Below are 23,419 nucleotides of genomic sequence, written 5' to 3' on the forward strand. Positions count from 1 at the left end.
GGTCAATAAGCAGAGGATACAGATAAAAGACAGTGGAGAAATAACAGAGTTGGCAGGAAGTAAAGCATTTTTAGGCAACAAGTGGTTAGGATTTAGATTCACTGTCTGATAGTTGGGCAGGGAACAGGTCCAATGGGAGATTTCAGCGGTGAATGGATAGATATTTGAAGCATGGCTATGGGGAGAAGAGCAGGGGAATGGAGCTAATTAGTTTCGAAAGAGCTAGTACAGACTCACTGCACGGAATGGCTCTTGCTGTGCTGTACTATGCTATTTGAATGAGAAAAGTTTATCTGGCTATTCGCATCCGGTCAACTTGTACTACAATTATTGGACGAAACCGTCTATCTCAGCACAAGACACAGGGCTAGAGGTGACATGCATTTTCCACTGGGAGGAGGTTCTCTACGCGAGTGATTAACTATTTTGACTATTCCTGCAGTGGGGGGGGGGGGGGGGGGGGGGGGGGGGGCCGAGGTCCATGTTCGATCCCGGCTCTGGGTCACTGTCCGTGTGGAGTTTCCACATTCTCCCTGTGACTGCGTGGGTTTTGCCCCCACAACCCAAAAGATGTGCAGGATAGGTGGATTGGCCACGCTAAAATTGCCCTGTAAATGGAAAAAACTAATTGGGTACTCTAAATTTATTTTCTAAAAACTTTTTAAAAAAATTCCTGCAGAGGGGACCTTGAACACAGACACAGAGGGGAAGATAACAGGTGTCGCGCCAAGCAGCTCAAATCTTTATTTTCCCACTGATTCACTCTCTTCCTCTGAGGTTTTCCTCAGTTGCCACTCCATGAAGACCTGTTGAACCCACCTACATCCCGCCTGCCACCTCGGCAGCCCCATATGGAACACCCACCCTGACCAAGATTGACCTGCGGATATCTTTTGGGCCAACAAATGGGAGATACGGGAAGCAACAAGCAAATTCCTGGTGACAAACCCCATCCACCGAATGTTGAGTTACCATGGCAAGAGTGGCCCTTGCTAAGTAGGCTCAGGACAAACCAAGGCCCCTGTGCAGCCAACCTCTACCACTGGGGCATCAGCACAAACCCCTTGTGGAGAAACACAAAGTATGCTCCACATTACTGAGGAATGTCCCCGCTACAGACTAAGTTGTGGAGTTGTCATCTCAAACTCAACAAATGAGGCAACTATCACTTGGCTTCAGGGATTTGCGTTAACTAAACAAAATAATCCACATGTTTTGACTCCAGTGGGGTAGGATTCCTATTGTCCCTTATCCAACGGGCCATTCTGTTTCGGTCAACCCTAACAGTGAGTGTTGGACAATCTCTGTGAAGGGGCAGCCCCAGTTCTCAAAACTCTACCGCCTAATTCAGCACAGAAAAATTGACCTGCATTTATATAGCCCCTTTCACGACCTCAGGATGTCCCATGAGACCATAAGAAATAAGAGCAGGAGTAGGCCATTCAGCCCTTCAATGAGATCAGCACTTTACAGTCCACAAAATACTTTTGAAGCACATTCGCGGTTGTAATGCAAGAAGCAGCCATTTTGTGCACAGCAAGCTCCCACAAACAGCAGGGTGATAATGACCAGATAATCTGCGTTTGTTTTCAGTGACGTGGATTGAGGGATACATTTTGGGCAGGATACTGAGGCTAACTCCTCCGCTCTTCCACAAAATAGTCACACAGGATCCTTTATATCCATTTCAGAGAGCAAAGGGGACCTTGGTTCAATGGCCCAGCTGGAAGGTGTTACCTCTGACAGTGCAGCACTCCCTCAGTGTCAGTGCACTAGCACGTTAGCCCAAATTCTAACTCAGGTCTCTGGAGTGGGACTTGAATCCACAACCTGCTGACACAGAGGCATGAGTGTTACCCACTGTGTCCCCAGCTGACCCTAGATGAATGGCTGAGTTCTGGGCATGGTTTTTTTTTAACTGGCTGAGCCATTCAGGGAGCCCCCTCCTGGGAACAGCTAACATGAGCAGTTGGCCAATTTGGACCAATATATCCAGGGTAACCCCAAGCAGTCACCAGCTCAGCACATCGCCGCACCATTGGCAGAATGCAAAGCAGTCAAGTATTAAAGTGCAACTTGAGCAGGAGAAAACATGCTTAAAACTTGAATTTGTCCGTTTTGGTTAATCTGGGCCTCTGAGGACCTTCCGTGTAATTTGCACTCTGAAGGGTCGATGTGAATGCTATTTGTTATCTTCTATTTTTGGAGCGAGGCTGGTGACCGTGAAGTTGTGGCCCAGAGTAAGTCAGGCAGGTTCCTTTTGACTCTATTTGCGCGACCCTATCACATTACTGAACAAGTCGCTGAAAAATGAAAGCAACAGATGGCCCATTTAGTTAACCACGGGGCTTCTTAGGATGCTGCAGTTAGCTGCATGGAATCTCTTAAATCACGAACAGCAGTAAGATTAGGGTGGAAGATGTCAGGGACTGTGTGGCGCAGCGATCAGCCGAGCATCAGTCCGCGGTGCGGAATTGTGCTGCAACAACATGAGGATGGATGGACGTTCCCCATCATTGAGTCCCAATTTCAATGTCACTGTGTGGAGGGGACAAAGAGGCCAGCTCCAGGAACACAGACAGAAAGAAAGACTTTCATTTATATAGAGCCTTTCACAGCCTCAGGCTGTCCCAAAGTACATGAAGAATGTTTGAGGTGTAGTCACTTCCAATTTGCAAGCAGCAAGATCCCACACAGAGCAATATGATGGTAGATTACGGGCGGGAATCTTCGGCCGCGCCCGTCTGGGTAACCGGAAATTCCTTTACATGGCCCTGTCCCTCTGTGGCCATCTTGCGGCGGGCGCTGCCGAAAAATCCAGACCAATGTCTTCGCTTTACGGTTGTTTGAGGGATAAATATCGGACAGGATGCCAGTGATGAGTTTGAAATAATGCTGCGGCTCCTTTCACTCCCACCTGAGCGAGCAGGCAAGGCCTCAATTGAGCATTTAAAGACAGCAGCTCCACCGGTGCAGCACTCTCTCAGGACCGCACGGTTTTGTGCACAAGCGGCTTGTACCAACCCCACCTGACTCAGCGGCAAATCAGAGTCCTGCCAACTAAGCCTCAACTAGGGCAGCATGGTGGCGCACTGGGTTAGCCCTGCTGCCTCCCGGCGCCGAGGTCCCAGGTCCGATCCCGGCTCTGGGTCACTGTCCATGTAGAGTTTGCACATTCTCCCCGTGTGTGCATGGGTTTCGCCCCCACAACCCAAAGATGTCCAGGGTAGGTGAAATGGCCACCCTAAATTGTCCCTTAAAAAAATTTTTTTTTTTAGAGTACCCAATTATTTTTTTCCAATTAAGGGGCAATTTAGTGTGACCATTTTTGGGTTGTGGGGGCAAAACCCACGCAGACACGGGGAGAATGTGCAAACTCCACACGGACAGTGACCCAGAGCCGGGATCAAACCTGGGACCTCAGCACCGTGATGCAGCTATGCTAACCACTAGGCCACCGTGCTGCCCTGCAAAATTGTCCCTTAATTAGAAAAAATGAATTGGGTACTCCAAATTTAAAAAAAAGAAATTCAAACGTGGTATTTGAAGAGGACAGGGAGCTACCCAGGCTCGTTCTACTCAACCTCACACCGCACTCCTAAAAATCCAAAATGGGGTTTTGAAGGGGTGTCTGGAGACATGTGAGGAGATGGTGGGCCTTGACGCTAAGCAGCCGCCCTCTCATATTTTTGCCATGGGTAAGTTTAAATCAGTGAATGAATTGTAAAACACACATTTTCTGTTGAGTATTGTTATCCCTTTTGTGCCAAGGACTGTCCTGTATACGATTCTCCCCTTAAGAAGCTGAGTATGGGGCAGCACGGTGGCGCAGTGGTTAGCACTGAGGTCTCACGGCGCCGAGGTCCCAGGTTCGATCCCGGCCCTGGGTCACTGTCCGTGTGGAGTTTGCACATTCTCCCTGTGTCTGCGTGGGTTTCGTCCCCACAACACAAAGATGTGCAGCGTGGGTAGATCGGCCATGCTAAATTGCCCTTAAGTGGAAAAAAAATGAATTGGGTACTCTAAATTTATTTTAAAAACAGCAGCTGAGTATGAACTCCCCTGTAAATAGGGTGGGGTTTCCCCTTAACAAGGTGCAGGTCAGGGAGTGGCCCTTAGGGGAGAGGAGTTGTAGTTTTGTTATTTGTGTATACCGTAATAAACCAGTTGTTCATTTCTACCCTGCCACGCGTTCCTGCTGTCTCTCCCTTCGAGTTCTACAAGTATCAATCAGGGCCTGCATCAATTAAGCCTGTCACATTTCACTTATTCGTTTTTAGACTTGGTCAGTGTGGTTTAAAGGTGTTTTGATGTATATCACACTAAAAGTGAAGTGGTTCCCATCTGGGCAGCACAGTAGCACAGTAGCTAGCACTGTGGCTTCACAGCTCCAGGGTCCCAGGTTCGATTCCTGGCTTGGGTCACTGTCTGTGCAGAGTCTGCACATTCTCCCCGTGTCGGTTTGGGTTTCCTCCGGATGCTCCGATTCCCTCCCACAGTCCAAAGATATGCTGGTGAGGCGGATTGGCCATGCGAAATTGCCCCTTAGTGTCCAAAAAGGTGAGGCGGGGTTATTGGGTTACGGGAATAGGGTGGAAGTGAGGGCTTTAAGTGGGTTGGTGCATATTCGATGGGCCGAATTGCCTCCTTCTGCACTGTATGTTCTGTGTTTCATTCTTCTTCATCACGAGTTCACTCCTGATTCTAATGGCTCTGATATTTAGAGCTGTGTCATCTCCTCCCAACTCAGGGTTGCCAATCCTCCAGGATTGCCCTGGAGTCTACAGAAATTGAAGATTATAATCCAGGACCCTGCTGAGAGCAACATCCAGTGAAGAATTCATTGATGTTTGACTGGGTGGGTCAGTCAGAAGAGGTAAATCACACGATTAATCCTCTGGATCGTATCCACCCTCCAATTGTCAGTTTTGCCAACTGGGTGGAGTCTGCCCCATAGCGTCGCCCTTAGAAACCCCAAAAGCCATTCACAAGGTGCCTGTGGTGAGGGAGTGGTTTCTCTACTGGTGGGTCAGGAGCTCATTGTTGCTATGGCAATGAACTCTGGAGTCGGAGAGTTGAAAAGAGTGCGATCAAAGACAAGGACGTTCTTACTCAAGGCCACCAGAATGTTTGGAGACTTATCTCTCCATTTTTGCTGAGAAGAACACTCTATTTTGTCTCAGAATGCTGATTTGGGACTCTGTTCGTTCAATAAAAGTAGCTCGGTGAAGGGCCAAGGTCTGTCCGCTGTGCAGGGCAGCACAGGGGCTGGAAGGGGAAACAACAACAATTCATATTTATATAGCACCTTGAACAGAATGAACAATCCTAAGGTGTTTCACAGGAGCGTTACAAAAGAAAGTGTGTCATTGAGCCTCATAAGGAGATATTCGCTCCGATAACCAAAAGCCTGGTCAGAGAAGTAGGTTCGCAGGAGTATCTGAAAGGAGGAAAGTGAGACAGAGGGAAGGAGAGGTGTAGGGAGGGAATTCCAGAGATTTGCGCCCCCCCCCCCCACAGCAACTGAAGGCACGGCCTCCAATGGTGGAGCGATAACAGGGGGAGAGGAGGCAAAGCGAGAGTAAACCTGTCTGACCCACCAGGCGAGCGACCCCCGCAGGATAGGGCAGAACGCTAATTTTACACCCGGTCCAATATTACTCTGGCAGGACCTCAATGAAGAACGAGGGCAGACGGGGCGCAAAGTTCCCTCTAAGCTCCGCGGGCGTGCAGCATTTCAGCAATCCAGAATGTTCTTCACAGTGCAACAATGTTCCTTTTAAGATGCCACAGCACCATGCAGCCCTCTTCCAGGGGCCATGCAGTGCAACAGATAGGGCGGATACAATGAAGAAAAATGAAGAGGAACATTGACTGGCTCTGAAACCCAGAATTACAACCTAGAGTCAGGTTAACATTGCTATCCAAGAATCTGAAGGAGGACAAACCTGGATTTCAAAGGCTCACAGGGAAGAGAAGAAGGGACAGCATGGTAGCACAAGTGATTAGTACTGTGGCTTCACAGTGCCAGGGTCCCAGGTTCAATCCCCCGCTGGGTCACTGTCCCGGGGGCGGGGCGGGGCGGGGGCGGGGCCCGGGGGTGGGGGGGCTGGGGGGGTGGCGGCTGCCCAGGCTGGGGGCATTACTATAAAAGTAGTGGGTCGTGACTTGGTGCCAAGTCCGTGGACTTGGGGTGTCCCCCTCGGGATCGGGGTGGCCTGGCTCAGAGCATCATTGCTACAGTCTGTCTTTTAAACGCACCCCTTTAGTGCTACTTATAGGCTCCTGGCTGCTCACACTACTGAGTGCTGCCTGTGGGCTTTAAATGCCCAGAAGGCCTTTCGTAATCTGGGAGCCCACATGGGCCGCCCTTCCAGACACCCCCATAGGGACAGCACGGTAGCATTGTGGTTAGCCCAATTGCTTCACAGCTCCAGGGTCCCAGGTTCGATTCCGGCTTGGGTCACTGTCTGTGCGGAGTCTGCGCATTCTCCCCGTGTCTGCGTGGGTTTCCTCCGGGTGCTCCGGTTTCCTCCCACAGTCCAAAGACGTGCAGGTTAGGTGGATTGGCCATTCTAAATTGGCCCTTCGTGTCAAAACAAAAAAAAAAGGTTAGGAGGTGTTATGGGGATAGGGTGGAAGTGAGGGCTTAAGTGGGTCGGTGCAGACTCGATGGGCCGAATGGCCTCCTTCCGCACTGTATGTTCTATGGCTATTGTTATTTAAAAAAGGGCAGCACGGTAGCATTGTGGATAAGCACAATTGCTTCACAGCTCCAGGGTCCCAGGTTCGATTCCGGCTTGGGTCACTGTCTGTGCGGAGTCTGCGCATTCTCCCCGTGTGTGCGTGGGTTTCCTCCGGGTGCTCCGGTTTCCTCCCACAGTCCAAAGATGTGCAGGTTAGGTGGATTGGCCATGCTAAATTGCCCCTCAGTGTCCAAAATTGCCCTTAGTGTTACTGGGTTATGGGGATAGAGTGGAGGTGTTGACCTTGGGTAGGGTGCTCTTTCCAAGAGCCGGTGCAGACTCGATGGGCCGAATGGCCTCCTTCTGCACTGTAAATTCTATGAAAACCGAGTGAGGATTTCCTTGGATTTGTGATCTTGGGGACCGACCCCCAGAGCATAAGGACTCTATAATAATAATTTGCATAGCTCCACACTGACCCCCTCCCGATGTCGGTGGGATTGACAGCACTGCTGTCGGCAGGTGTCAAAATTGTTGGTAGGGTGCAGGCAGTGGTGGTGTGGCCAGATTGTTCATGCGTACAACAGTATTATTAACCCTGGGTGAGGTCTGAAATTCAGCTCTGTTTCACACCGAGCCACGTAAGGAGAGATGCGATCAAATGGCTAAAAGGTTGGTCAGGCAGGCAGGTTTTTTCAAATGCCTGAAAGGAGGGAAGCAAGGTAGAGAGATGGAGAGGTGTGTGTGTGGGGGCAGGGGGGCGGGGGGGGGGGGGGGGGGGGTCTATGTATTTGAAGGCACCACTTCATTGGTGGTGAGATTACAATTGGGGATTTGTATGAGGCCATTGGAGGATTGTAGAGCCAGGGAAGACACTGAGCGAGCCTATCAGCAGCAAATGATTGGAGGATCGGTGAAGACTGCATTGATGAGCGTGCTGAGGCCTGTCGGGCCGAGGGAAGAGAAACAACAGCGAGACTGGAACCGGGTGAGCCAGGTTCATCTGACGTGAAGGCCGGGAGGAGCGAGTGCAAGGCAGGGCTGGGACGCCGAAGACGAGTCGGGACTGAGAGGCCAAGGGTGAATTGGGACCCAATAAAGCAGGGTTCAAGTCGGGGCCCAGACCCACGAGTTCCAGCCAAGGCCTGGGAGAGTGGGTTTGAGTCGTGGCCTGGGAGGGCAAGTTTGAGTCAGGGCCTTGTAGACTGTGTTTGAGTCTGAGCCCAGACGAGCGGTTTGAGTCGGGGCCTGGAAGGTAAGTGTTTGAGTCAGGGCCTGGGAGAGTGGGTTCAACTCTGGGCCCAGTAGTGCCAGTCTGAATTGGGGCCTGGTAGAGTGGGCTCGGGTCAGGACCCAGGTAGAGTGGGCTCGAGTCAGGGCCCAGGTAGAGTGGGTTTAGGTCGGAGCCTGAGACAGCGAGTCCGATTCATGGTCCGGGCGAGTGAGTTTGAATTGGGTCCTGGAAGAGGGAGTTTGGTTCGGGGCCTTGGAGGAGAAGATTTAGTGGGCCGGGGGAAGAGAGGGTACCACGGTGAATATGTGGGTGAGGGTGTGTGTGGGTGGGAATGAGGGTGTGTGGGAGGGGGTGAGGGTGTGTGTGGGTGAGAGTGAGGGTGTGTGTGGGTGGGAGCGAGTGAGTGAGGGTGTGAGAGACCGATTGAGGGAGAGGGGAGAATGCCAGTGATTGAGTTGGTGTGTGGGGGTGAGTGTGAGTGGGTGTGTGGGGGTGAATGTGAGTGGGTGTGTGAGGTGAGTGTGACTCTGTCTCAGGTTTCTCACTCACTCTTACCACTCACCCACACACACCCACTCACACTCACCCACACACCCACATACACTCACCCACTCACACCCACACATATTCACTCACCCACACGCACCCACTCACACCCACACACATTCACTCACCCACACACACACATACGCACGCACCCACTCACACTCACCCAGTCACACTCACCCACACACGCACCCACATTCACTCATCCACACACACCCACTCTCATACATTCACTCTCATACATTCACACACACACTCACCCACTCACACACACACACCGACTTACACTCACCCACTCACATTCACTAACACACACTCACCCAGACACACTCACATTCACTAACACACTCACCCACATACACCCACTCACACCCACACATTCACTCACCCACACACGCCCACACATTCACTCACACGCACTCACATTCACTAATACACACTCACCCACACACATTCACTCACTCACACTCATCCACACACACCCACTCACATTCCTTCACCCACAAACACACCTACTCACACTCACCCATGCACACACACTCACCCACACACATTCACTCACCCACACACACACTCAACCACACATACCCACTCACATTCACTCACCCACACACACTGACCTACACACACCCATTCACCCACACACACCCACTCACACACTCACATTCACTCACCCACACCCACTCACTCACCCACACCCGCGCACACTCACATTCACTCACCCACACACACCCACTCACACTCACTCAAACACACATCTACTCACATTCACTCACCCCCATTCACACACACCCACTCACATTCACTCACCCACACACACTGACCCACACACACCCATTCACCCACACAATTATTCACCCACACACCCACTCACACACTCACATTCACTCACCCACACCCACTCACACTCACCCACACCCGTGCACACTCACATTCACTCAACCACACACACCCACTCACACTCATCCACACACACCCACTCACACTCACCCAAACACACATCTACTCCCATTCACTCACCCCCACTCACACACCCACTCACATTCACACACCCACACCCACTCACACTCACCCACACACACACCCGCACACACACATTCACACACCCACTCACACTCACCCACACACACCCACTCACACTCACCCAAACACACATCTACTCACATTCACTCACCCCCACTCACACACACCCACTCACATTCACTCATCCACACACACTGACCCACACACACGCTGGTTATTTTTATTACGTACTCTTTAGTAACTTAAAAATGTATTGCTATGATATTGCTGGATTTTTGCTGAGCAATTGTTTCTTTCCTTAAAGCCCCAACTTTTTTTTTGCAATAAGATTTTTAATCTTATCTTTCTGAAATGTGCTCATCGGCCCTTTGAGTGTCAAACATATGCAAATATCCCCCCCAGCCTCAAACCTCAAGTGAAAAGCTTGGCCAAGTCTGAGCTAGAGGAACTCACAGACAGATTTGATAACAAAGATTTTTTTTTTATAATTTAGAGTACCCAATTCATTTTTTTTCCAATTAAGGGGCAATATAGTGTGGCCAATCCACTGACCCTGCACATCTTTGGGTTGTGTTGGCGAAACCCACACAAACACAGGGAGAATGTGCAAACTCCACACGGACAGTGACCCAGAATTGAACCTGGGACCTCGGCGCCGTGAGGCAGCAGGGCTAACCCACTGCGCCACCCTGATAACCAAGATGAGCATTTTACTATCGATGCACTGCTGGATAAGAAGCCAATGTAAGTCAGAGAGCACAAGGGTGATGGGAGAACAGGTTTTGGATACGAGTTAAAATACCGACTGTAGAGTTTTGGATGAGCTCAACTTTGTGGATTGTGGAAAATGTGCGACAGGAGAGTCAGTAGAGCATTAAAAATGGCCAATCCAGAGGTAGCGGAGGCATGGACTCAGTAATTGGTGAATGGATGCTGGGGCAGAGTTGGACAATGCTGTATAATCCTAGCTTCTGGAACGGGCAATGAGTGAGGACATATTAGTCTGAAAGTGCACTATTTTGTCTGATCTCGGAAGCGAAGCAGTCTCCGGTCTGCTTAGTATTTTGATGGGCGACTGCCTGAGAATACCAGGAGCTAAAGCACCAGCCTAGTAAACAGGAAATCCTGAGTTCAAATCTCAGTGGTGTCTTTACATGTTTAATTGATACATAGAACATAGAACAATACAGCACAGAACAGGCCCTTCGGCCCTTGATGTTGTGCCAAGCATTGTCTGAAACCAAGATCAAGCTATCCTGCTCCCTGTCATTCTGGTGGGCTCCATGTGCCTATCCAATAACCACTTGAAAGTTCCTAAAGTGTCCCCTCCACTATCACAGCAGGCAGTCCATTCCACAGCCTAACCACTCTCTGAGTAAAGAACCTACCTCGGACATCCCTCCTATATCTCCCACCCTGTATTTTATAGTTATGCCCCCTTTTAACAGCTACATCCACCCGAGGAAATAGTCTCTGGACATCCGCTTTATCTATCCCCCTCATCATCTTATAAACCTCTATTAAATTGCCTCTCATCCTCCTCCACTCCAATGAGAAAAGCCCTAGCTCCCTCAACCTTTCCTCATAAGACCTATCCTGCAAACCAGGCAGCATCCTGGTAAATCTCCTTTGCACCCTTTCCAATGCTTCCACATCCTTCCTATAATGAGGTGACCAGAACATGGCTACAGAGATGGAGGTAGACAGTCTTGGCGATGATATGGATATCTGGTTGGATAAACACTCAACAGTAAATGTTGCACTGGCTCATGCGCGTACATTTTAAAAAAAAATTCCCAATTCTTTTTTTCTTCCAATTAAGGGGCAATTGAGCATAGCCAATCCATCCACCCGTGCACATCATTCTGGGTTGTGGGGGGTGAGACCCATGCAGACACGGGGAGAATGTGCAAACTCCACACAGACAGTGACCCGGGTCCGAGATCGAACCTGGGTCCTCATCGGCGTGAGGCAGCAGTGCTAACCACTGGGCCACCGTGCTGCCCATTTTCTGGCACTTTTAACCGCTTCATCTTTCACACACCATATAAAATGGCCTATTTTTGTTTTTGTTATTTACAGCACACAAGGAGGCCACTCGGCCCATCGTGCCTGCACTGGCTCCCGAAAGAGCTACCCAGCTAGTCCCGTTCCCAAGCCCTATCTCTGCAGCCCTCTTAATCCATCACTTTTAACTATTTTGAAACCTCCCCTGGAATCCGCCTCCACCGCTCTCCCAGCCAGCGCATTCCAAAGCCCCAACATCTCTGAGTAAAGACCTTTCTCCTCATCTCACTCCGAGCTCTCTTGCTGACCATTTTGAATTTATGACCCCTAGTCATTGACATACCAACTGGTGGAAACAGAATGTCCTTCTTTACCCTGTCAAAATTGTTCAGAATTGTGAACACCTCAGTAAGGCCGCCTCTTAATCCTCTCTCCTCCAAGGAGAACGAGCCCAATTTCTCCAATCTTTCCTTGTATCTAAAACCCCTCATCCCTGGTATCATTCTAGTAAATCCCCTCTGCACTCTCTCCAGGGCTTCAACATTCTTCCTTAAATAAGGTGCCCTGAACTGAACACAATGTTCCAAATGTGATCTGATGAATTATTTGCAGAGGTGCAGCATCACTTCCTTGCTTTTATATTCGATGCCTCTATTTATAAACCCAAAGGGTGGGATTCTCTGATTCTGAGGCTAAGTGTTGACGCCGTCGTAAACCTCGCCGCGTTTCTCGACGGCGTCAACATGGCCTCAGGAGCAGCGATTCTGACCCCTACAGGGGGCCAGCACGGCACTGGAGCGACCCACGCCGCTCCAGCTGCCGATCCCTGGTGTCAGATGGGCGCCGCGGGCCTGCGCATGCGCAGTGGCTCCCTTCTCCGCACCGACCCCGATGCAACATAGCGTAGGGCTACAGGGGCCGGCGCGGAACAACAGAGGCCCCCAGCCTGAGAGGCCGGCCCGCCGATCGGTAGGCCCCGATCGCGGGCCAGGCCACAGCGGAGGTCCCCCACGGGGTCGGACCCTCCTCCCCCTCCCACCAGGCTGCCCCCCAGGTGCATCCACGCCGAGGTCCCGCCGGGTAAGAGCCAGTGTGGACGGTGGCGGCGGGACTCGGCTTTTATAGCGTGGCCGCTCGGCCCACCCCGGGCCGAGAATCGCCGGGGTGGCCCTGTAGAGTGGTTCCCGACTGGCGTCGTGCCGACTGCGCCAATTCTCCGCTCTCCGGAGAATCGGCGGACCGGCGTCGGGGCGGCGTGGCGCGATTCGCACCGGTCCCACCGATTCTCCGGCCTGGCCCCGGGGTGAGAGAATCCCGTCCAAGGATCCTATCAGCCTTCTTAGCAACCGTTTGACATTGCTTGGCCACCTTCAGAGAATTATGCACCTGAACCCCAAGGTCCCTCTGCTCCTGTACTCCCCTCAAACCTGTACCATTGAGCCGAGATAGTCTCCCCATGTTTCATCTCCCATAATGCAGTATCTCACATCTCTCTGCACTAAACATCATCTGCCAGGTGTCTGCCCATTTGGCCAACTTGTCAATGTCCCTCTGAAGCCGCTCAGTGCCATCGTTACAATTCACGGCAGCATGGTGGCGCAGTGGTTAGCACTGTTGCCTCATGGTGCCGAGGACCCAGGTTCGAACCCGGCCCTGGGTCACTGTCCGTGTGGAGTTTGCACATTCTCCCCGTGTTTGCGTGGGTTTCACCCCCACAACCCAAAGATGTGCAGGGTAAGTGGATTTGGCCGCGCTAAATTGCCCCTTAATTGGAAAAAATGAATCGGGTACTCTAAATTTATAAAAAGAAATCCTTAGAATTCACTATTCTCACTCACTTAGTATCATCTGCAAATTTAGAAATTTGTCCTCAATATCCACTTCTAAATCATTTATATACATCAGAAAAAGCAAGGGTCCCAAAACTGAGCTCTGGGGAACACCACTTTCAACTCGTCTCCAGCCTGAGAAACACCCCTCGCTACCTCCCCTCTCTTTCCTATCTCTCAGCCCAATTTCTAATCCATGCTGCCAAGGACCCATTAATCCCAAACATTTCTAACTGACTGACCAACCTGTCAGCGTTGTGCAGGACTGTGATTTACAGAGATGTTTATTTTGAACAGATCCTGCAGTCTGGTTTCTAGCAACAGTTGGAGGCTGTTTGCAAACCTTTGCTTTTTTTGTTGTTTCGTTTCTGTTTAGTCCTGGGCCTTGTGCCAAGTGAGCTTTTACCATCTATTAGATTCACCAAGGCTTCCAAAGTGGTGGTTACTTTCGACTTAGGCTATTTTGAAGGATAAAGCAGAGGGATTTAAGGTTGCCAGGAAGTTGAGTTACACCAACAACAGTGACAGCAACTGGTATTTACGCAGTGACTTTAACACAGAGCACAAAACAAAACCTTAAACTGAGCGGAGGTCTTGAGGCACATCCCTACCTGTGAGCCAGAAGCTTCAGGTTTGAGGCTCACCCCAGGGTGGCCAAGGAAGGTGCGTTCAAAACGTGGCTTCATCCTTCCAAACACCCCAATGGCTGGCGGTGAGAGCGGGAGAGACTCCTGGTCAGCCACACTAGATGTGAAGTGAAGCCCCCCCAAGCTATAGGCCCCGGCGACAGACTAGCAACCTGTTCCGGGAATGACTAGCTGTGGGAACAGACAACAGTCTGCCCAGGTGCACCACCAGGTGTGGGAAGAGAATTGGAATACTGAGATGCAAAGAGAGAGATTAGGCCGAACAGGTAGGCTTGGAAATGCTTCTTAATGGAGCAAGGTAAGGCAGGGAGGCGTAGGGGAGGTAGACCTTCGGGGCCAAAGCAATTGTGGAAAGTACGACTGCCCCTGAGTCAGGACCCATAACCGGTTCATTTCCTTCCCCAGAGACCTCAGCACAATGGCCAGGATTCACCGATCCTTCGCCGGGTCAGAGAATCCCCAGGGGGAAGCTCAAATCCCGCCCCGCCGCCAGCTGCCCTGTGCTCAGGCGCTTTTTTTCGGGCGGGGTGGGATTCTAGTCACGCCGGCCGGGGGTCGTTGACAGGCCCCCCCCTTCCTGGCGATTCTCAGGCCCCGATGGGCCGAGTGGCCGTCCATTTTTGGCCAGTCCCGCTGGCGTGGGATACTCAGGTCCCACACAGCAGGACCTAGCAGGTGAGAATGGGGGGCTGGTCCTCGGGGGGGGGGGGGGGGGGGAAAGGAGGGAGGGGTGGTGCGGGCAATCCAACCCTGGGGTGGGGGGGTAGGGACATGGTGGCCTGGCTAGCGATCGGTGCCCACTGATCTGCAGGTGGGCTTGTTCCGTGGGTGCACTTCTTTCTCCCGCGCCAGGCCCCTGCTCTGCCATATTGCCCAGGGGCCGGCGCGGAGAAGAGATCCCCCTGGGTCATAATATCCACTCATGTATATAATGAGGTGCAGACAGGAAGTGATTGACACACAGGATGACCAGTAAGCACACAACACAGTGCAGCCAATCACCAGACAGGACACTACCACTATAAAGCCAGAGGGCACTAGGTTTCCCGCTCTCTCTGGACCCAGCCACTGAGACAGTCAGAGTCCACGAGCTAGTCAGTGCAAACACCATGCGGAAGCTAGTGTGGTGAATGTAACTCCGTAATTCACACTGCATTGTATATACATGAGACCATGCATTTGTAAGCGCAGTTGCGTTGCCTGACCACTAGGGGGAGTAGCGCTGGGAATGCTTAGGAGTTTGTACAGAGCTCCACCCTTGGCTCCGCCCACGACTCCTCCCTCTGGACTGCTGTATAAATACCAATGCTCAGAGCCAGTCGTTCAGTTCATCGAGAGTTCAACGCGGAACAGGCTGGCTCTGTTGTAAGTAGATTAAAACCACTGTTCATATCTTAAAGCACGTGTCTAGTGAATTGATGGTTCCATCAGCTAGTAAGTCAGGTCAGGCTACTACTAGGCCTCCAGTCAGTTAAGTATAGTGTTGACCCACAGATGAATATGTTTATTAGTTCTATCGTTGAATAAAACAGGGTTGGATTTTCTCCAGTGTTAGACGTCTGCTTCTAGCTTCCCTGCATCGAGTGCAGTCCACATTGAACTAGCCTGCTGAACACATCACCGTGCATGCGTGAAAATAAGCTGGCCGGCCTGCACATGCGCGGAATCATGACAGCCGTTCCGCGCATGCACGCATTCACCGGCCCTTCGCCGCCTGCTGGAGCAGTGCCAACCCCTCCGGCGTCCACCTAGCCCCCTAGGAAAGTGAGAATTCCTCACCTTGAGGGGCCGTTGATGCCGGAGTCGTTGCCGCCAGTTTTCCTGCTGGCGTGGGGACTTAGTACCAAGAAGGGAGAACCCTGGCCAATATTTTGAGCACTGCGGTGCTGCACGGTGAGTGTGCTGCACGGTGAGAGTGTGCTGCACGGTGAGAGTGTGCTGCACGGTGAGAGTGTGCTGCACGGTGAGTGTGCTGCACGGTGAGTGTGCTGCACGGTGAGAGTGTGCTGCACGGTGAGTGTGCTGCACGGTGAGAGTGTGCTGCACGGTGAGTGTGCTGCACGGTGAGTGTGCTGCACGGTGAGTGTGCTGCACGGTGAGTGTGCTGCACGGTGAGAGTGCTGCACGGTGAGAGTCTGCTGCACGGTGAGAGTGTGCTGCACAGTGAGTGTGCTGCACGGTGAGAGTGTGCTGCACGGTGAGAGTGTGCTGCACGGTGAGTGTGCTGCACGGTGAGAGTGTGCTGCACGGTGTGAGTGCTGCACGGTGAGAGTGTGCTGCACGGTGAGAGTGCTGCACGGTGAGTGTGCTGCACGGTGAGAGTGTGCTGCACGGTGAGAGCGCTGCACGGTGAGTGTGCTGCACGGTGAGAGTGCTGCACGGTGAGTGTGCTGCACGGTGAGAGTGATGCACGGTGAGTGTGCTGCACGGTGAGAGTGTGCTGCACGGTGAGTGTGTGCTGCACGGTGAGTGTGTGCTGCACGGTGAGTGTGCTGCACGGTGAGTGTGCTGCACGGTGAGAGTGCTGCACGGTGAGAGTGCTGCACGGTGAGTGTGCTGCACGGTGAGTGTGTTGCACGGTGAGTGTGCTGCACGGTGAGTGTGCTGCACGGTGAGAGTGCTGCACGGTGAGTGTGCTGCACGGTGAGAGTGTGCTGCACGGTGAGTGTGCTGCACGGTGAGTGTGCTGCACGGTGAGAGTGTGCTGCACGGTGAGAGTGTGCTGCACGGTGAGTGTGCTGCACGGTGAGTGTGCTGCACGGTGAGAGTGCTGCATGGTGAGAGTGTGCTGCACGGTGAGTGTGTGCTGCACGGTGAGAGTGCTGCACGGTGAGTGTGCTGCACGGTGAGTGTGTTGCACGGTGAGTGTGCTGCACGGTGAGTGTGCTGCACGGTGAGAGTGCTGCACGGTGAGTGTGCTGCACGGTGAGAGTGTGCTGCACGGTGAGAGTGCTGCACGGTGAGAGAGTGCTGCACGGTGAGTGTGCTGCACGGTGAGAGTGCTGCACGGTGAGAGTGCTGCACGGTGAGAGTGCTGCACGGTGAGAGTGCTGCACGGTGAGAGTGCTGCACGGTGAGTGTGCTGCACGGTGAGAGCGCTGCACGGTGAGAGTGTGCTGCACGGTGAGTGTGCTGCACGGTGAGTGTGCTGCACGGTGAGTGTGCTGCACGGTGAGTGTGTGCTGCACGGTGAGTGTGCTGCACGGTGAGAGTGTGCTGCACGGTGAGTGTGCTGCACGGTGAGTGTGCTGCACGGTGAGAGTGTGCTGCACGGTGAGAGTGTGCTGCACGGTGAGTGTGCTGCACGGTGAGTGTGTGCTGCACGGTGAGAGTGTGGTGCACGGTGAGTGTGCTGCACGGTGAGAGTGTGCTGCACGGTGAGTGTGCTGCACGGTGAGTGTGCTGCACGGTGAGAGTGCTGCACGGTGAGTGTGCTGCACGGTGAGAGTGCTGCACGGTGAGTGTGTGCTGCACGGTGAGTGTGCTGCACGGTGAGTGTGCTGCACGGTGAGTGTGCTGCACGGTGAGAGTGTGCTGCACGGTGAGAGTGTGCTGCACAGTGAGAGAGTGCTGCACGGTGAGAGAGTGCTGCACGGTGAGAGTGCTGCACGGTGAGTGTGCTGCACGGTGAGAGTGTGCTGCACGGTGAGAGTGCTGCACGGTGAGAGTGCTGCACGGTGAGAGTGCTGCACGGTGAGTGTGCTGCACAGTGAGTGTGCTACACGGTGAGTGTGCTGCACAGTGAGTGAGTGCTGCACGGTGAGAGTGCTGCACGGAGAGAGTGCTGCACGGTGAGAGTGCTGCACGGTGAGTGCGCTGCACGGTGAGTGTGCTACACGGTGAGTGTGCTGCACGGTGAGTGTGCTGCACAGTGAGTGTGCTGCACGGTGAGAGTGCTGCACGGTGAGAGTGCGGCACGGTGAGAGTGCTGCACGGTGAGTGTGTGCTGCACGGTGAGTGTGCTGCACGGTGAGAGTGCTGCACGGTGAGTGTGCTGCACAGTGAGAGTGCTGCACGGTGAGAGTGTGCTGCACGGTGAGTGTGCTGCACGGTGAGTGTGCTGCACAGTGAGAGTGCTGCACGGTGAGAGTGTGCTGCACGGTGAGTGTGCTGCACGGTGAGTGTGCTGCACGGTGAGTGTGCTGCACGGTGAGTGTGCTGCACGGTGAGTGTGCTGCACGGTGAGAGTGCTGCACGGTGAGAGTGTGCTGCACGGTGAGTGTGCTGCACGGTGAGAGTGCTGCACGGTGAGTGTGCTGCACGGTGAGTGTGCTGCACGGTGAGTGTGCTGCACGGTGAGTGTGCTGCACGGTGAGAGTGTGCTGCACGGTGAGAGTGCTGCACGGTGAGAGTGTGCTGCACGGTGAGAGTGCTGCACGGTGAGAGTGCTGCACGGTGAGAGTGTGCTGCACGGTGAGTGTGCTGCACGGTGAGTGTGCTGCACGGTGAGTGTGCTGCACGGTGAGTGTGCTGCACGGTGAGTGTGTGCTGCACGGTGAGTGTGCTGCACGGTGAGAGTGCTGCACGGTGAGTGTGCTGCACGGTGAGAGTGTGCTGCACGGTGAGAGTGTGCTGCACGGTGAGAGTGCGCTGCACGGTGAGAGTGCGCTGCACGGTGAGTGTGTGCTGCACGGTGAGTGTGCTGCACGGTGAGAGTGTGCTGCACGGTGAGAGTGTGCAGCACGGTGAGAGTGCTGCACGGTGAGAGTGCTGCACGGTGAGAGTGCTGCACGGTGAGTGTGCTGCACGGTGAGTGTGTGCTGCACGGTGAGAGTGTGCTGCACGGTGAGTGTGCTGCACGGTGAGTGTGCTGCACGGTGAGAGTGCTGCACGGTGAGTGTGCTGCACGGTGAGTGTGTGCTGCACGGTGAGAGTGCTGCACGGTGAGAGAGTGCTGCACGGTGAGTGTGCTGCACGGTGAGAGTGCTGCACGGTGAGTGTGTGCTGCACGGTGAGAGTGCTGCACGGTGAGAGTGCTGCACGGTGAGAGTGTGCTGCACGGTGAGAGTGCTGCACGGTGAGTGTGTGCTGCACGGTGAGTGTGTGCTGCACGGTGAGAGTGCTGCACGGTGAGAGTGCTGCACGGTGAGAGTGCTGCACGGTGAGAGTGCTGCACGGTGAGAGTGCTGCACGGTGAGTGTGTGCTGCACGGTGAGTGTGTGCTGCACGGTGAGAGTGCTGCACGGTGAGAGTGCTGCACGGTGAGAGTGCTGCACGGTGAGAGTGCTGCACGGTGAGTGAGTGCTGCACGGTGAGTGTGCTGCACCGTGAGTGTGCTGCACGGTGAGTGTGCTGCACGGTGAGTGTGCTGCACGGTGAGTGTGCTGCACGGTGAGTGTGCTGCACGGTGAGTGTGCTGCACGGTGAGTGTGCTGCACGGTGAGAGTGCTGCACGGTGAGTGTGCTGCACGGTGAGAGTGCTGCACGGTGAGTGTGCTGCACGGTGAGTGTGCTGCACGGTGAGTGTGCTGCACGGTGAGTGTGTGCTGCACGGTGAGTGTGCTGCACGGTGAGAGTGCTGCACGGTGAGTTTGCTGCACGGTGAGAGTGCTGCACGGTGAGAGTGCTGCACGGTGAGAGTGTGCTGCACGGTGAGAGTGCTGCACGGTGAGAGTGCTGCACGGTGAGAGTGTGCTGCACGGTGAGAGTGCTGCACGGTGAGAGTGCTGCACGGTGAGAGTGTGCTGCACGGTGAGTGTGCTGCACGGTGAGTGTGCTGCACGGTGAGTGTGCTGCACGGTGAGTGTGCTGCACGGTGAGTGTGTTGCACGGTGAGAGTGCTGCACGGTGAGTGTGCTGCACGGTGAGAGTGTGCTGCACGGTGAGAGTGCTGCACGGTGAGAGTGCTGCACGGTGAGTGTGCTGCACGGTGAGAGTGCTGCACGGTGAGAGTGTGCTGCACGGTGAGTGTGCTGCACGGTGAGTGTGCTGCACGGTGAGAGTGCTGCACGGTGAGTGTGCTGCACGGTGAGTGTGCTGCACGGTGAGAGTGTGCTGCACGGTGAGAGTGCTGCACGGTGAGAGTGTGCTGCACGGTGAGTGTGCTGCACGGTGAGTGTGCTGCACGGTGAGTGTGCTGCACGGTGAGTGTGCTGCACGGTGAGTGTGCTGCACGGTGAGAGTGCTGCACCGTGAGAGTGCTGCACGGTGAGAGTGTGCTGCACGGTGAGTGTGCTGCACAGCGAGAGTGCTGCACGGTGAGTGTGCTGCACGGTGAGTGTGCTGCATGGTGAGAGTGCTGCACGGTGAGTGTGCTGCACGGTGAGAGTGCTGCACGGTGAGTGTGCTGCACGGTGAGTGTGTGCTGCACGGTGAGAGTGCTGCACGGTGAGTGTGCTGCACGGTGAGAGTGCTGCACGGTGAGTGTGTGCTGCACGGTGAGTGTGCTGCACGGTGAGTGTGCTGCACGGTGAGTGTGTGCTGCACGGTGAGAGTGCTGCACGGTGAGAGTGCTGCACGGTGAGTGTGCTGCACGGTGAGAGTGCTGCACGGTGAGAGTGTGCTGCACGGTGAGAGTGTGCTGCACGGTGAGAGTGCTGCACGGTGAGTGTGTGCTGCACGGTGAGTGTGCTGCACGGTGAGAGTGCTGCACGGTGAGAGTGTGCTGCACGGTGAGTGTGCTGCACGGTGAGAGTGCTGCACGGTGAGTGTGCTGCACGGTGAGAGTGCTGCACGGTGAGAGTGTGCTGCACGGTGAGAGTGCTGCACGGTGAGAGTGTGCTGCACGGTGAGAGTGTGCTGCACGGTGAGTGTGCTGCACGGTGAGAGTGTGCTGCACGGTGAGAGTGCTGCACGGTGAGAGTGCTGCATGGTGAGAGTGTGCTGCACGGTGAGAGTGTGCTGCACGGTGAGAGTGTGCTGCACGGTGAGTGTGCTGCACGGTGAGTGTGCTGCACAGTGAGAGTGCTGCACGGTGAGAGTGCTGCACGGTGAGTGTGCTGCACGGTGAGTGTGCTGCACGGTGAGAGTGTGCTGCACGGTGAGTGTGCTGCACGGTGAGAGTGCTGCACGGTGAGAGTGTGCTGCACGGTGAGAGTGTGCTGCACGGTGAGTGTGCTGCACGGTGAGTGTGTGCTGCACGGTGAGAGCGCTGCACGGTGAGAGTGTGCTGCACGGTGAGAGCGCTGCACGGTGAGTGTGCTGCACGGTGAGTGTGCTGCACGGTGAGTGTGCTGCACGGTGAGTGTGCTGCACGGTGACTGTGCTGCACGGTGAGAGTGTGCTGCACGGTGAGTGTGCTGCACGGTGAGAGTGCTGCACGGTGAGAGTGTGCTGCACGGTGAGTGTGCTGCACGGTGAGAGTGTGCTGCACGGTGAGTGTGCTGCACGGTGAGAGTGTGCTGCACGGTGAGAGTGTGCTGCACGGTGAGTGTGCTGCACGGTGAGTGTGCTGCACGGTGAGAGTGTGCTGCACGGTGAGTGTGCTACACGGTGAGTGTGCTGCACGGTGAGTTTGCTGCACGGTGAGAGTGCTGCACGGTGAGAGTGCTGCACGGTGAGAGTGTGCTGCACGGTGAGAGTGCTGCACGGTGAGTGTGCTGCACGGTGAGAGTGCTGCACGGTGAGAGTGTGCTGCACGGTGAGAGCGCTGCACGGTGAGTGTGCTGCACGGTGAGAGTGCTGCACGGTGAGAGTGTGCTGCACGGTGAGTGTGCTGCACGGTGAGTGTGCTGCACGGTGAGTGTGCTGCACGGTGAGAGTGCTGCACGGTGAGAGTGTGCTGCACGGTGAGAGTGCGCTGCACGGTGAGAGTGCGCTGCACGGTGAGTGTGTGCTGCACGGTGAGTGTGCTGCACGGTGAGTGTGCTGCACGGTGAGTGTGTGCTGCACGGTGAGTGTGCTGCACGGTGAGTGTGCTGCACGGTGAGAGTGCTGCACGGTGAGAGTGTGCTGCACGGTGAGAGTGCTGCACGGTGAGAGTGTGCTGCACGGTGAGAGTGCTGCACGGTGAGTGTGCTGCACGGTGAGTGTGCTGCACGGTGAGTGTGCTGCACAGTGAGTGTGCTGCACGGTGAGAGTGTGCAGCACGGTGAGAGTGCTGCACGGTGAGAGTGCTGCACGGTGAGAGTGTGCTGCACGGTGAGTGTGCTGCACGGTGAGAGCGCTGCACGGTGAGAGTGCTGCACGGTGAGAGTGTGCTGCACGGTGAGTGTGCTGCACGGTGAGTGTGTGCTGCACGGTGAGAGTGCTGCATGGTGAGAGTGTGCTGCACGGTGAGAGTGCTGCACGGTGAGAGTGCTGCACGGTGAGTGTGCTGCACGGTGAGAGTGTGCTGCACGGTGAGAGTGTGCTGCACGGTGAGTGTGCTGCACGGTGAGAGTGCTGCACGGTGAGAGTGCTGCACGGTGAGAGTGCTGCACGGTGAGTGTGTGCTGCACGGTGAGAGTGTGCTGCACGGTGAGAGTGTGCTGCACGGTGAGTGTGCTGCACGGTGAGTGTGTGCTGCACGGTGAGAGTGCTGCATGGTGAGAGTGTGCTGCACGGTGAGAGTGCTGCACGGTGAGTGTGTGCTGCACGGTGAGAGTGTGCTGCACGGTGAGAGTGCTGCACGGTGAGTGTGCTGCACGGTGAGTGTGCTGCACGGTGAGTGTGCTGCACGGTGAGTGTGCTGCACGGTGAGTGTGTGCTGCACGGTGAGTGTGCTGCACGGTGAGTGGTCCATAAGTTGCTGCATCAAAATCTGTGGCTCACCTGAATCTCCCGCTCCGGCCTTTCCGATTCTTTCTCGCCCTTGTCACGAGCCGGTGGCATCTTCTGTGTAATCATCTCTAAAGACAAGGAACACAGAATCAACAGAAGTTTTTGCTATTCCATTTACACTGCAGCCTTACCTGAACTTTAAAAATACTGTCCCTGAAAATCCACCGGCCTTCCGGCACATTCCAGCCCTGTCTGTGAAATGTGGTTGACGGTTCTGAATGAGGCTGGAATCTGGATGCACCGCTGTTGGGGTTCCCAAGAGGACATGTTGTCACATCCGGAGCAAGGACACTTCCACCAGGTGGCAATGGACAGGGGCAATGGATTTACAAATGGACGTTCAACTTTTGTAAGGCTGTGGCACAGTGGTCATGTCACTGGACTAGCAATACAGAGGCCCAGCCGAATGCTCTGGGACACAGGTTCAAATCCCACCCTGGCAGCTGGTGGAATTGACATCAATTAATAATCTGAATTGTAAAGCTAGCCTCAACAATGGTGACCATGACAAATCATTGATTTTCATAAAAACCCATCTGGTTTACTAATTGCCCTTCAGGGAAGATGTTTCTTTCTTTGTCGCCTGGAGACGCCACTCTCTGGATTCTTGTAAAACCCGATGAAAGGCTTGTTAAGAGGTGATTCTCATCCAATCAAGATGGTGATCTGCTCAAAGCCCGCAAACACTCTGCTGACGTCACTACACATCCCGTGACACATACCCAGCAGGGATGTATTCCCTGATGC

At 54.3% G+C, this 23,419-nt stretch overlaps 1 protein-coding gene across 3 annotated transcripts in view; it reads right to left on the reverse strand.

The window, feature by feature from the left end:
* LOC119955856 (adenylate kinase isoenzyme 1-like) overlaps nt 1-23,419 on the reverse strand; it is a 211,274-nt gene that overhangs the window by 74,110 nt on the left and 113,745 nt on the right. For all 3 annotated transcript variants that reach the window (XM_038782496.1, XM_038782497.1, XM_038782495.1), the window contains exon 8: nt 22,664-22,740. In XM_038782496.1, coding sequence (XP_038638424.1) covers nt 22,664-22,740 — 77 coding nt within the window. The remainder of the gene's footprint in view (nt 1-22,663; nt 22,741-23,419) is intronic.

The sequence above is a fragment of the Scyliorhinus canicula genome, chromosome 21 (genome assembly GCF_902713615.1).
Source record: "Scyliorhinus canicula chromosome 21, sScyCan1.1, whole genome shotgun sequence".
Classification (NCBI taxonomy): Eukaryota; Metazoa; Chordata; class Chondrichthyes; order Carcharhiniformes; family Scyliorhinidae; genus Scyliorhinus; species Scyliorhinus canicula.